The 12703-nt window shown below is 39.5% G+C and overlaps 1 protein-coding gene across 2 annotated transcripts in view; it reads right to left on the bottom strand.

Moving 5' to 3' along the window:
- The window catches only part of FHIT (fragile histidine triad diadenosine triphosphatase), a 539340-nt gene that overhangs the window by 397229 nt on the left and 129408 nt on the right, over positions 1 to 12703 (bottom strand). For both annotated transcript variants that reach the window (XM_064667330.1, XM_064667331.1), the window contains exon 3: positions 792 to 913. In XM_064667330.1, the coding sequence (XP_064523400.1) occupies positions 792 to 891 (100 nt within the window). In that variant the 5' untranslated portion in view covers positions 892 to 913. The remainder of the gene's footprint in view (positions 1 to 791; positions 914 to 12703) is intronic.

The raw sequence follows: 12703 nt of genomic DNA, 5'->3' as shown, positions 1-12703 counted from the left end.
TTTCCCGAAACACATTCAGTCATTGCCTGAGTTCCTACTAAAATTTTACCATGAACCTCTATAGGAAAAGTGATCCATCTTGATCATCTCTGAAAAATTCCACCTCCAGCCAATGAAAGCAGCACAAATTTTGGAGCAGTAGAGTTTTGACTGGAAAATAACACACCACACTACAAAATACCCTAAATAGGCTCATTTAGCATCAAGTTCCTATAAAGTTTCTAACTTGAGAATTTTACTTACAACGTGGGGCTTCACTTTTTCATCACGAAATGTGTGCACTATACAGATGGTTTATTTAATTCATTCCTACCTAAATTAATCAAAGCAATCTGTCCCCCCTCAAAAAAAAAAAAAAAAAGAAAAGAAAAAAAGTCTTCATAAAGGATCCTACTGCCACTTGACAAATGGTGTGCATTTAGCCAGGAGAAGCTGAAAATTCTCCATGAAAAAGTTACCACATCTGAAAATAAGTGACATTATTAAAAGGGAAGCGGGATGTGTTATTTAGCATAATATGAAATTTAAACAGTACCACCTCAGATACACTTTAAAACGCTTTCAGTAGCACCTGGTTGTTTATACATCTTCTGTGGTGAAAAGGTCAATAGAAATTCACCTCGAAGGTCACAGTTGCTTAGCAACTGTTTTCGGCAGTTCTGCAACACTGATCAAGGATCTCCCGTTCCATTGCCTGCTTTCAGACCGAGCCCGTGTCACATCCTACCTGGCCTTCCGAGCACTCTGCGTCCCTCCTGCTCTTCCCAAGAGCACAGCCATCCAAAGGATACGGCCTGGCACCACCGGCCTGCGGTTCACCAGAGCAAAGGAGAGCTCAGTCTTCAGGAACACCACGGAGGGTTTGATGAGGTGCTGCCCGAACCTCAGCATGACGGACGCCAACCTTCAGGGTCTGAAAGGCACGAGAGGGGAGATAATTAAGGGACTGACTCTGCCTTTCCAAACAACAGCAATAGGACAAACAAACTGCCCAGGCAGCTTCCAACAGAAAGCGCCTCCTGGGCTCATCAAGGCACTGGATGCCCTGGAATGGTTGTTAGGGTTTTCCTAAAAGTATCGCTTCTTTGAAGGGGTGTTGGAAAAGGCTCCCGTCCACAGCAAAAATTTTACATATCATTTCTTAAACCCTTTTCTCACCTTCTTGGCAGGACTACAAAATTCTAAACAGATTTCGTAATTATTCCCCCCCCGTTTTCGTTTGTCCTGCATTGTGTACCTCTGGATCGTATGTTCTTGGAAAAGCACAAATGGGATTTCACAAGCTTTTTGCCACAATGCAAATCAATGCACACAGGACTTACCAAATAGACCACATTTTCTAAATGAATCTCTCCACTAAATACCTCAACTGAAGAAACACCAGCAACCTAAGGAAAGTGTATTTATTCATTTTCCATCCACACATTCTAGCTTGAGCAACTGGAATGTGAAGATGATCACATTTTCTCTTACAGAAACTCAAAGAATTCCATTTTCATTCACTAAAATTTTTTCTCCTCCTGATGAGAATGAAAATCCCTCTTAAATAGCTAAGGCACAATCCTAACAGTTTCTATTTTAGGTCTTTAAGCCCTAGAGTATTTAAAGTATTTAATGCAGTCAGAAATATCCAGGGTACTGCAGGGTAAAATACGAAGTAATGATGAATTTCCTGTGACAATACTTCAGACACATCGGAAGCATTACACTAACATTGCCCTGCCTGAACCAAGTGACTAATCAGGAAATTCAGTTTTATATGTTGCTCCAGATGGGGAAATCCACTGTGAGAGTCACGGAGGGTCTTTTGTAGCAGCTCTTTTCTTGAAGCTTGCTGTGTTCAGTAAAACCCAACCTGGCTCTTAAGCTGAGATTTATTCTAATTTAACATCCCGCTCCTTTATCTGCTCCCATGACGAAGTACACATAACAACCCTCCTAAGTGCACACACTTTGAAAGTGTCTTTGAGAAATATCTGTTCTTAGAAAGGAACTTCTGAATTTGTAGCTAACTGGTTCCACAGAAGAATTTAACTAAATTAAATTAAGGATAGCAGATGCATCCAGTCAGGCTTTACATCAGAAAAACATGTAAAAATCTTAGTATAAGACACAGTAACAAATCAGATGACTACATTTCCAAGTAATAAACATTCTCTAAGCAGGCACCATGTCTTGTTTTATTTTTGAAAATCAGAGATTAAAGGAAATCCTTGAGCAGACCACGGAAAAGTGGAGATTTAACTACACCTGTTTCAAAGATCTGAAAAAGTTCTACAGTTTTTTCCCCATAAAGTCAACAGAAGATTAAGTGTCTGAGATGTGTCCCTCAGCATATATTAAACCTGAAACCTGACAACACACAAAAATCAAGTCTCTTTAGCAACTAAAAGAATTGCTTAGCAGAGGAAACACCTGCTATCTTGTGCTGATGCTTGAGAAAAATAACTATTAGGACCTTCAATCAATCTTCCTCATTTCTCTTAAGCAGCCCATCAGCAACCCCCCGCGGGGGATTTTCATTCCAATTAAAACATTCAAGAATGTTTTTACCTGATACAAAAAAAAGACATGGTTCTTTTTGCAATGAAGGCAATGTTTCTGATAAAGGAGCAAAACACATTCTATGGCCTGGACTACCATCCAGTGATGAAACTAAGCTGGTGTCTCCAGTAGCTGGAAAATCAAATATACCACCACACCTGCCCCTGCATCTGGCAATGCTCTGGACAGAAGTAAGAGTATTACCAATCATTTCTTATTCTGTCTTCGAAAATGCTGATAAATAAAAACAATGTCCAGAGGTACGGAACAGACTTAAACACAGAACAAAGGCTTTAAGAGAGGCTGAATTTAAAATCTGATGCTTTGAAATTTGATTTAAGGAGGGAGAGAACTCGAGATTTTGGTAATCACCAGGAGAAGTCCTTTGGCTTTTTGCTGCCATCGGCAAAAAACAACAAACAGTAGCAAAATAAGGTTGGTGACATCAGGTTGCCTAAACCACATACTCATCATACACCTACCACATGCATCTTCACTTATTTCACAGCCAATCTTGTTTAAAAAAGTTATAAAAAGCAGTAAAGTAAAAGCACTAATCTCATACCTCTCTAAGCAACAGTTTGAAGAATCACGTTACAGCCCAAGTGGGATGATCTAGAACTAATAAACATTTTAAAATCTCATACATAGAATTAATGCACATGTTAAAACCATTTCTATTTGCTTACTACACAATAATGTACCTGAATAACATATTTCTATCTCTCAATTCAGACTAAAGAAATACAGCATGTGTTTCAAGCAGATGTGTCCCTTGCATTGGCCGTGCTGTGTAATGCTGCAGACTTCCCAGTGCTGCTCTCTCCAATTCCGAGAAGGGACTGTGGGAATTTTTTTTCTTAAACAGTTATTTATGATCTCTTATATATTACTTAAGCTGTTCTCTGCCCCGGTGACGCTCTGTGTTTCTCTGTAAAGCGCGATCGTCTGCGCTCGGCACCGGCACAAACGCTGCAGAACACCTCGGGGAAATAAGGGATGGGTACCACTGCAAAATCCACTGGAATATTCCAGAGTGCAGTGAAGCAGGAAAGTTTTTAGTCCTGTGAATTCCACCTGCTCATTGCTTGGATGGCCTGTAAACAAGCAGGAATCCACCCAGCACGGGGGCACTCAGGTCATGAGAGGCAAACTGTGTGTGCTCGAGGTTTCCCAGGGGATTGGAATCACTGCACTACATCTGTTCCTCCAGGGATCTCCACTTTTTGCATAAAGAGAAGGTCAGTGCCAGATAAACCAGAAACTAAATATAATTGGTGAAAGATGTTTCTTCTTTAATGATAGTAGTCTTTCTAATCCCCAGTAATAAGGAGCACAATTACATACTAATGTTAGAAAATAAAAGAAATCCATTTCTGATTAAATTTCAGCCCAGTTTAACACAGCTTCTATTCTGACTATTCAGATGAAAAGTGTATTTACTCTTCTTCATATTGCAGATATACATTACATTGCCTATTTCATCTGCCTCATTTTCCTAATTAAATTCCCTTCAAGCTGTGTTACTGCAGTTGTAGGTGGGAATACAGTATTAAAGGCTAACATAACAAGTAGACTAATTTTACAGCCACAACAGACCTCAAATCTATATAACTCATGCTAGAAAAAAAATAGACACTGGAATTCTACATTACAAAATAAGAATGCTTAAATTAAGAAAAATCTTGAGATACACTGAAATATTTTCAATTATTATTGTAGTCTTGTAAAATTTCAAAAGGCACATTGCATTTGCCCAGCCCATATAAATACTGCTCATATATTAAACGTATTTTTGAGAGGAAATCTAAACTTGGTCTCAATTCTCCAAGTTTATTTGGTGTTGGAGCTCAGGGGCTGTGGTTTGTGCTTCAGCTTTTAAACACCCTAAGCTGGAGAATCATTGGTGTCAAACACACAGGGAGAACTCTAAAAGGAAGTTCACCTAAATACAGGTCCTTAGGACATCAAGATCAGTGCCTGTTTGTGACATGTCACCTCTAGAATCAGAGACCTGGAAAACTGTTGGAAGTTCCTTTCTCTGTACTGATTATAAGGAATGATGGCACTAATTCTTTAAGGTTCTCTTCCTGCTGCCAGAGACCTCCCAATTGGATGCTTAATTGAGATGGTGCTGCTACTCCAAGGTGCCTCTTTATTTTACCCCACAACTACTTGTCCTTAACAACAAGGTGTTGAGATCAGCACCTGCTGGGAACCAAGCTCGAGGCTTCTGCTGAGCAATCCCATGAGCGCAGTTCTAGGAAAGCTGCACATCTGGTTGTAGTGGGAGAAGACAAGATAATGCAAAATGGGCTGCTAACTTAACATGTGTGTATTAAAGGAAACCAATTACAACCCCATTAGCTCTCTGTGCTAATAGAAAGGACTATTTTAGAACAATCCCAGGAGTATTCTTAAATTTTAAAGTTTGTTATTTTACCACATCAGCATCATCTGCTCATTAATTTTGACATCCCTAATTCTGCTACTCAATTTCAATATAAAAACACTGCAAATTTATGTGGCAAAATAAAAACTATTAATTTTTTTAAGGTCTTAAAAATTTGGGTGTTTTTCTTAAATTCAACAAGATAAGACAACTTATGTCACACATTGTAGTTGAGAGAACAAAGTACCTCTACAGTAAAGGACGTTTATGGTTGACTTGAGATTTTTCAATCTCATTTTCTAGGCTGCCCTTTATCCTACAAAACTCTATCCTTATATGAATCTTTGGCATTGTTTCCTCTCAAAGGTTTGATTATGGGAAAGTTATATTCCTACTTAGACATCTGAATCCTGCACCATGTTCAAGAAGTAATGTACAATGAAGACCTGCCCTATGTGCTACCTCCCCTCTCGTCATGACTTATAATTTGTAATTTCTTCCCTCCCATCACTGCCACTTTGTGAGGATGAAATCCACTCAAGGCAGAATGTTACTTATTTGACTCAAGCACATGAATGTCCTTGTTGCTAGCAGTCATGATTTGACATTTTGATCAAAGAATTCCTAAAAACACTAACAAAAGGAAATTATTTTATTCTAAAATCACCTAGTTTTTCTAATAGCCCTTTGTCCCTAGAGCAGCTTTATATCTCAGCATCCTTCAACCCCACCCTCACACAACATTCAGCTACATATTTTGCATTCTTCCAGTTCCAGAAAATGGCCCCTAATTAAAAACCCCTCTCCTTCTCAGTGAGCCAAAACATCACATGCTACTGCTATTCCTGTTCTGAAAAAGCCAAGAAGAATCACAAAGCTAGAAAAGGTGCTCAAGTACCTTTGACAGCCATAGCCCAGATTCTCTGCATGGGGATGGTATTTAATGCTCTACACGAGGCTGAAGGAAAAAGCTCGTGTGGATTATTTTCCATTTCCACCACCCACAGAAGCTGCTGAACAGAAAGCCCATTAAATATGATGCATGCAACCAATCCTGGGGTGTTGACAAGGACCAATTTCTCCCATCACAGGCAGATTATGATGGACTCGAATCCACTACACGTGGCTTCCCCTGCTTAATCTAGCAGGGAAGAAAACATCAAAATTATTACTGTTTAAATATATGGCCATTTTCTTAGCATGGTCAATCTAGCTAAATTATCTCCACTTAAAATGAAAATAGCCTGAGGTCTGTTACATACTACCTAAGCACCTGAGTGTGGATGATGCCAAGGGCCATCCATTTGCAATCCCACAACCTGCCTCCCCTTGCAGCTCTATTCCCCCTCACCTGACCTGCAGCAGCATTTCACAGCACCTCTCAGGCAGGATTTTCCATTCAGCTCTCTCCCAGTTTTGCCTGGAAGCCTTGATGTTGCTGTCACAGCATGTTTTCATAGGGCACGACCGTGACCACCATGGGAATTGTCCCTTCCCCTGCGGGTTTGTAGCTGTTGGGTTCCACCAGTGAACCCAAGAATGAGACTCCACAAAGCTCAGTGACCGAGCAGCACCAACCCCGAGCACAGCACCACTGAACAACACCACCACGAAGAGCAGGAACCTGAGGGAGGTCTGATGAACAAGCAGATCCTGACGAAAACCAGACAGTTCCCAAATGTACCGGGTCTGACTGCGATGGGGTTTCCCTCACAGCAGCCAGTGTGGTGCTGGGTTTTTGGTTTGTGACTGAAACAGTGCTGACCACACACCAGTATTTTGGCTCTTTCTGTCCCCCCACCAGGGAGCTGATGTACACCTTCACCTCTGGCTCCTGCCAGGAAAGCTGCATTGTCCTCAAACCTGCCTCAACACCCTTTGTGCAATGGGGTCAGCCCTCAACATATTTAAAGCAGAAGATGCACAGAACTCAAACAAAGAAGTTATCCTATTTCAAAGCTACAGGTCAAATAAAATACTAGCCTGCTCTAGTTGCATGATTTATTTTAAAAGTAAACTTTGCACATTTTTTTTTTTTCAAAATTGCTTCTCCTCAAGCTTGTCTACTGCACCTGCTAAGGTAACGTGTGGGTGCACACTGGCATATGTAAGTTTGTCCTCAGTTTCCTATTTCCAAGTTGTCTGGTCCATCATTGTCATGATACTTACAGTCTACAAACAAACAAACCCCCCAACAAACAAACCAAAAATAAAACTAACTTAAAAAACCAAAACTGGCCTTCCCTCTGCTCCCAAGATACCCAAAACCCCTCAAAACCAACTCAAACTTCAGATACTGGGATCTTTGTTGACCAAGAAGGATGCAGACACCTAAAAGCAAGTGAACCACTTTGCAGCAACACTGTAAAGCAATCACAACATTGACAAGTTAATCAACAAAAGCAGAATCAAGCTAGACATCAAAAGCTATATACCATCCATAATACATGGAGAGGGCATAAATATTTTTAAATGATGTAGAAGTACTTGTCAAATCCATTTCTATAGCAAGCATTTTGGAATACAAATTAGGCCAACTTGTTTCTTTCTTACAATTCAGGTAAAGAGTGCAAAGTTATAAACAATAAATGAAAAGGTTTGTACAGGCAAAAGAACTGTATAATACATTAAACTCAGAGAAGAATGAGGGTTTAGAAGAGCCATGAAAGTGCTAAACATGCTCTGCATTCTTCAAGTGTCCACATGTACACTGTGTTCCTTAGAAGATGACTCAAATACCATTTAACCATGCTGCAAAAATAATTCTGGCAGTGGAAGCTCTTGTTTGCCTCTGTGCCTCTGTGCTCAGGTAACAGCTCAACTTCTCCACACATTTCCAAAATTTACACATAATTTTGTTCTCTGTTTTGACATGCCAGCTAGACCTACAACTTTGCTTTCTTAAAAAAACTTTTATGATGACTAGCATGAAATAAAATTGCTGTCTCACATTATATTGCAGTTGGTTTATGTCCAGCTTATGCCAGAATGCATGAACTCAACACACCACAATATTACAGAAGTTATCTTTAATACAGAATCCCAATCCCAAGATTTGATCAAGAGCTTCTCCCAATCTCCTCTGCTAGACACCTGTGCCCGTTTTTCCTCATACCAGCAAAGATCATCTAAGATTACAATACCCCCTTCTATTGTTATCCAACAAAATGACAGGAATCCAAAGAAAAGTCTGATAACTAAGAACAACTCAGAATCCATGTTCTACATCCGGGATTTTAAGCAGGATGTTTTACGAAATGGGACACAATCAATAGGTCCACCCCCTCAATGACTTCTACTGAGAGAGCAGAGTATGCACAAGCACACACAGGCAATAAAATAAATGATGTTCACAGATCTTTCCCCAGCGTTAGGGGGGGGAAAAAAAAAAAGGAAAGAAAACAAAGAAACACACATTATATTTTAATTTTTTTTAATAACTTGCATGCACCACAGCTATTACCCTGATGCATGGAGCACTCAGGGGTTTGGATTTGCCTCTGCAAGTCATTCTGATGAACGAGACCTTTAGTGCTGTAATAACTGCTGTGAGTAATGGAACAACCAATGGCTTTCATTAAGAAGGAACACTGAATAATGTATTACCAAAACTAAGATCAAGGGGAAATACATTTTTATTAAGGAAAAATATTAATATCCATCATGTCATTTTTTAAAGCAGAAAGGTGAAAGGCAGAAAAGGAAAAAAAATTAAGAAAATGCTCCACAGTATGCAGTAAATGGCAGAAATTATACTGTGAAAATCCTTCTTTTCTAGTGTAGCTACCTAGGGCTACATTACATGCTACAGGAGCAATAAAAAAATGTGACATCTCTTGAGATATATAAGTGTAAGGAAAACTCTACCCCAGCAAAAGGAGAGTTGGGGGAGGAAGGTCGCTATAGAGACCAACACATTGCACATTGAAACACTTGAGCTTAAGCTCATTTCTTTTGAGGTTACAAACCAAGAGAGCTGACATGATGGAACAACTAGGAATGTTCTTTTGCTGTACCCTTCAGTGGAAAAAAAGTTGGCTTTAAAAATGCGGAGCAAAGAAAAAGCTGTCGTGTTTTAGTTTGGTTTTTTTTATTATTACTTCTATAGTGCTACATAAAGTCACTTTATAGGCTTTAGAAACACGCACCAAAACTAAGCCTTCCCCTGAAGTGGCTCACTATTTCCTCTGAGTGAATTCAATTTGGACATCTATAGTATTGGAGAGCAGAAATGGGGCAAATAGAGCTGCAGAGGAAAAGCTGCAGGGAGCCAAGGGAAAAGATTCGAGGAGTGAAAAAAGTCCACGGGGAGAAGAGAGAAATGGCTCTTCCCCAAATTCTATGATGGTATAAACCAAAGTACCATCAGAAGGAGAGAGAGGGAGGGAGGGTGAGCACAGGGTGTGCTCTGGCAAAAGGATGGTGCACACGGCTCAGGGCCAGCACAAGTCCACCCAAAGAAAAGTGCAATGAGCCAGAGATGCTGGATGGCGAGTTTGCAAACACAGCCCAGAACTTTACACCTTCTGTCACTGAGGAAACAGCTACATAGCTTCAGAAGCCCTTCTGAATCTGTATACACTTCCAAAGATGCATACAGATATTTTCTGTATCTTGTTCTTTCATCCTTTTGTCCAGAATTTAATTTTGAATGCAATGTGTTATTATTAGACCATGGTTTTTTCGTAATACTATGAATTTGAATTTGTTCCATTTAGAGCAATTCCTGTGATACCCAAGTATCTCCACAAGCATTTTAGCTTCCTGAATTAATAAATGTAACACAAGCATTTAGAGGAAAATGCAGACACTGTACTTAGTTTAACAATTCCTCAGGCATATAGATGAAAATAGTAATGTAATGAAAATTTATTGTCAGATTTACATTTATATATAACTAATAATACTAGACAGTGGGTTCTTTACATTTATGTACAGTGCATTTACATTTATTTCTAGATGCTGGAATCTTTAAGACATCCCATTAGCTCTCATTTTAGCATTTTATATATATGCTTGCTCTTCAAAATAAAAACACTTAAACCAAATTGTTCCATAGAATTAATGAAGCCTCATTTCAAAGGATTTATGTCCACACCTTTGTTCTCCCCCCAAGAATGAGAGCTCTCCCCCACGGCCCTGAGAGTATCCCAGGCAGGTGATTCCAGCAGTGCTGTGGGTAACTGAGGCTGATGCCAGGGGGGCACCCTGGGCTACACCTGGGAGGGAAAAGATGCTCCCAACAGAGAGAGCAGGTCAAGGCCACTGCCCTAAAATGGCCTGTTACAACTGTACAGTCTAATTACAGAACCACCATGGCACAGGCACATGTCTAATCACACACTGCACAGTTAAAAGTGCTGTTCTAATGCTGAAATTTGACAGATGCTTTGGACAAAGTTTATACAACAGGCGCTGGCAAAATGCAAGCATGTGTGACTTGTGTTTCTGGTTCATTTAAATCAGTAGAACTGCAAACTGCAAGCAAAGAACACTTTTCTAGGTTTAACTTCCCCTCTCTGCACATGTTGTCCCTCTGATTTTCCCAAAATGCTCCCTATGTACTTGACCATATGTTCAGAAAACGGTAAATAACATTCCTGCTTTCTGGCCACTTCCCTGCATCTCTCAAAGACACCTGTGGCAGGGACCAGAGCTCTCTGCAGTTTTGTACAGAGCACTGGGAAGCCCTCCACCGAGAAGGTAATGTTGAATGTTAACAGTGTTCAAGGGAACTGAAAGGATAAGCAAATTTTGGAAGAGGAAACAAACCCTTCCTCACTGTCAGAGCAGCACTAAAGCACGATGGGAACCTACTTACAGCTTTCTGTGGTTGGTTAGATAATGCTGAACATGAGGACTCAACTAAATTTAGGCAAATACAGGCAGTCTTATGTGATTATTTTTTTCAGGACATCTTTCATATCTGGCAGCAGAAAATCGACCCTAGTAGGGTTATATTAAAATATATCTATTTACTGAATATGACACTCCTTTTCATAAGATATTTTCTGCTGAGAACAAGTGGTTTGCTCGTTCCTGTTATCTAATACACACAGGCACCAGATCTACTTGGGTAAGATAATAATCCTGAGAAGTTTGGGTTTAAATTTTCACCTTAAATTGCTCTTTAGGAATCTTTTCCCACTATAGACATGCTCTTAGCAAATCAACCACTAAAATCTATCAGATAGTTTTCTAGCTTCACACCAGGCTATTTTCTGAATCAGGACTTCAGAATTTTCTCCTTTGATTGATTTACACATGTAAGAGAAGTCAAAGATAATCCTGACAATATTCCCAAAGTCAAATTTCAAAATAATTGATGTAGTAAAGCATTTCCTCCACTGTAATACTGGCAGCAGAAATACAGAGAGAGCAAAACCAAAGGGGAAGATATTGAGATACAGGGCCTAAACCTGCATTTCCAATATTCTGGCCTGCACCTTCCTTAGTAAAAGATTAAGGAATGCTTAGAAAAATTCTTTAAACAGGAAAATTTTTAAGTGCTCACAATATATACAAGTATTTTAATTATCTTATGTCTTAAGTAGGTTGTAGCTTGTACTAATTACACATTTAACTGTATATGCACATCATTTTCCTGCTTGCTTTTTACTCCGTGATTGCCAAATATCCTGAAAAATACGCATTTTCATCTATTTGTAACTACCATAAGGTTTCTGAGGTTTTTTCCTTTTAGAAAACAGTCTCTATGATTATTTTTTAACCTAGACTCACCATAAAGAACTGCATGAGTCACATAATCAAGCCATAAACCAAGTAAATAATTTTGTAGGGTTTTGATGTCTTTTTGGCTTTCTTTCCTACGCCACATCACTTCAGGCATCAACAAAAAAATGTTTTAGTATTACTACTTTTAACTTTTCAAGACTAAAAAACATTTATGGTCACCTGGTGGATTGGAATAATTTTTCAGTAAACCTGCTAACATTTTGAACAAGAATTGGGTGCCAGACGACTGTTCTGCAACTAATTCAGGAACAAATTTTGGTATAATCTACTGAAAGTGCCTTGGAGTTCCTTGCCAGCAAGGCTTTCTAATAAGATACTCATGAGTAATTAGAAATCTATAGACATGATTAAATCTTAATCTCCAATCTGCAGGATGGATGTTCAGGCTGAGGTATGACAAACTGGCAGAGAACTCAGCTGGAGATCCCTCTGTAGCTTCCAGAATTTGGCTGGCATTTGTCGAGGCTGAAGCTGGGATTTATTGGTGAATTCCTCAGCCTGCACTGGTCTCCACAGGACACATAACCCATAAAGCAGTTTGCCAGCTCAGTTCCACAGCCCTGGCTGCTCCAGCACCAATAGCAAACATTTCACACAAGGTGGGCATAATCGGGTTATTTCCAATGAAAACTTTGGACTCTCATTGCACCTCTTAAATAATGGATATAATTTGCCTAGTCTTTATTATTTAAAGGGTCATTTACATGATACATGTCCTACCCAAGCTACCCAGTAGGTATTTCTACTTAGTAAAGCAACGTTCTCCCTAACTTTCCTTTTCCCCTCAACAGGAAGCAGTTGTTGTGTAAGTAATGCCACAGCAAGACCATAAAGCTCCGGGAATAGCTGGTTCTAAGCAGTCTGGAAATGTTTACAACTGTAAACAAAAGAGACTGAAACTCCTGAAAAATTCATTTTCTCCTGTTGTTATAAGAACTGTATTGGCTTCCACAAGTGCAGTTCATAGCCAGGAGAAAACCTTCCAACTTTCTACACATAAAGTAGCCTCCC

This window comes from Pseudopipra pipra, chromosome 11 (genome assembly GCF_036250125.1).
Source record: "Pseudopipra pipra isolate bDixPip1 chromosome 11, bDixPip1.hap1, whole genome shotgun sequence".
NCBI classification, from domain to species: Eukaryota; Metazoa; Chordata; class Aves; order Passeriformes; family Pipridae; genus Pseudopipra; species Pseudopipra pipra.
Note: the sequence above shows the minus strand (reverse complement) of the source record. Positions and strands in the feature narration are given on the sequence as shown.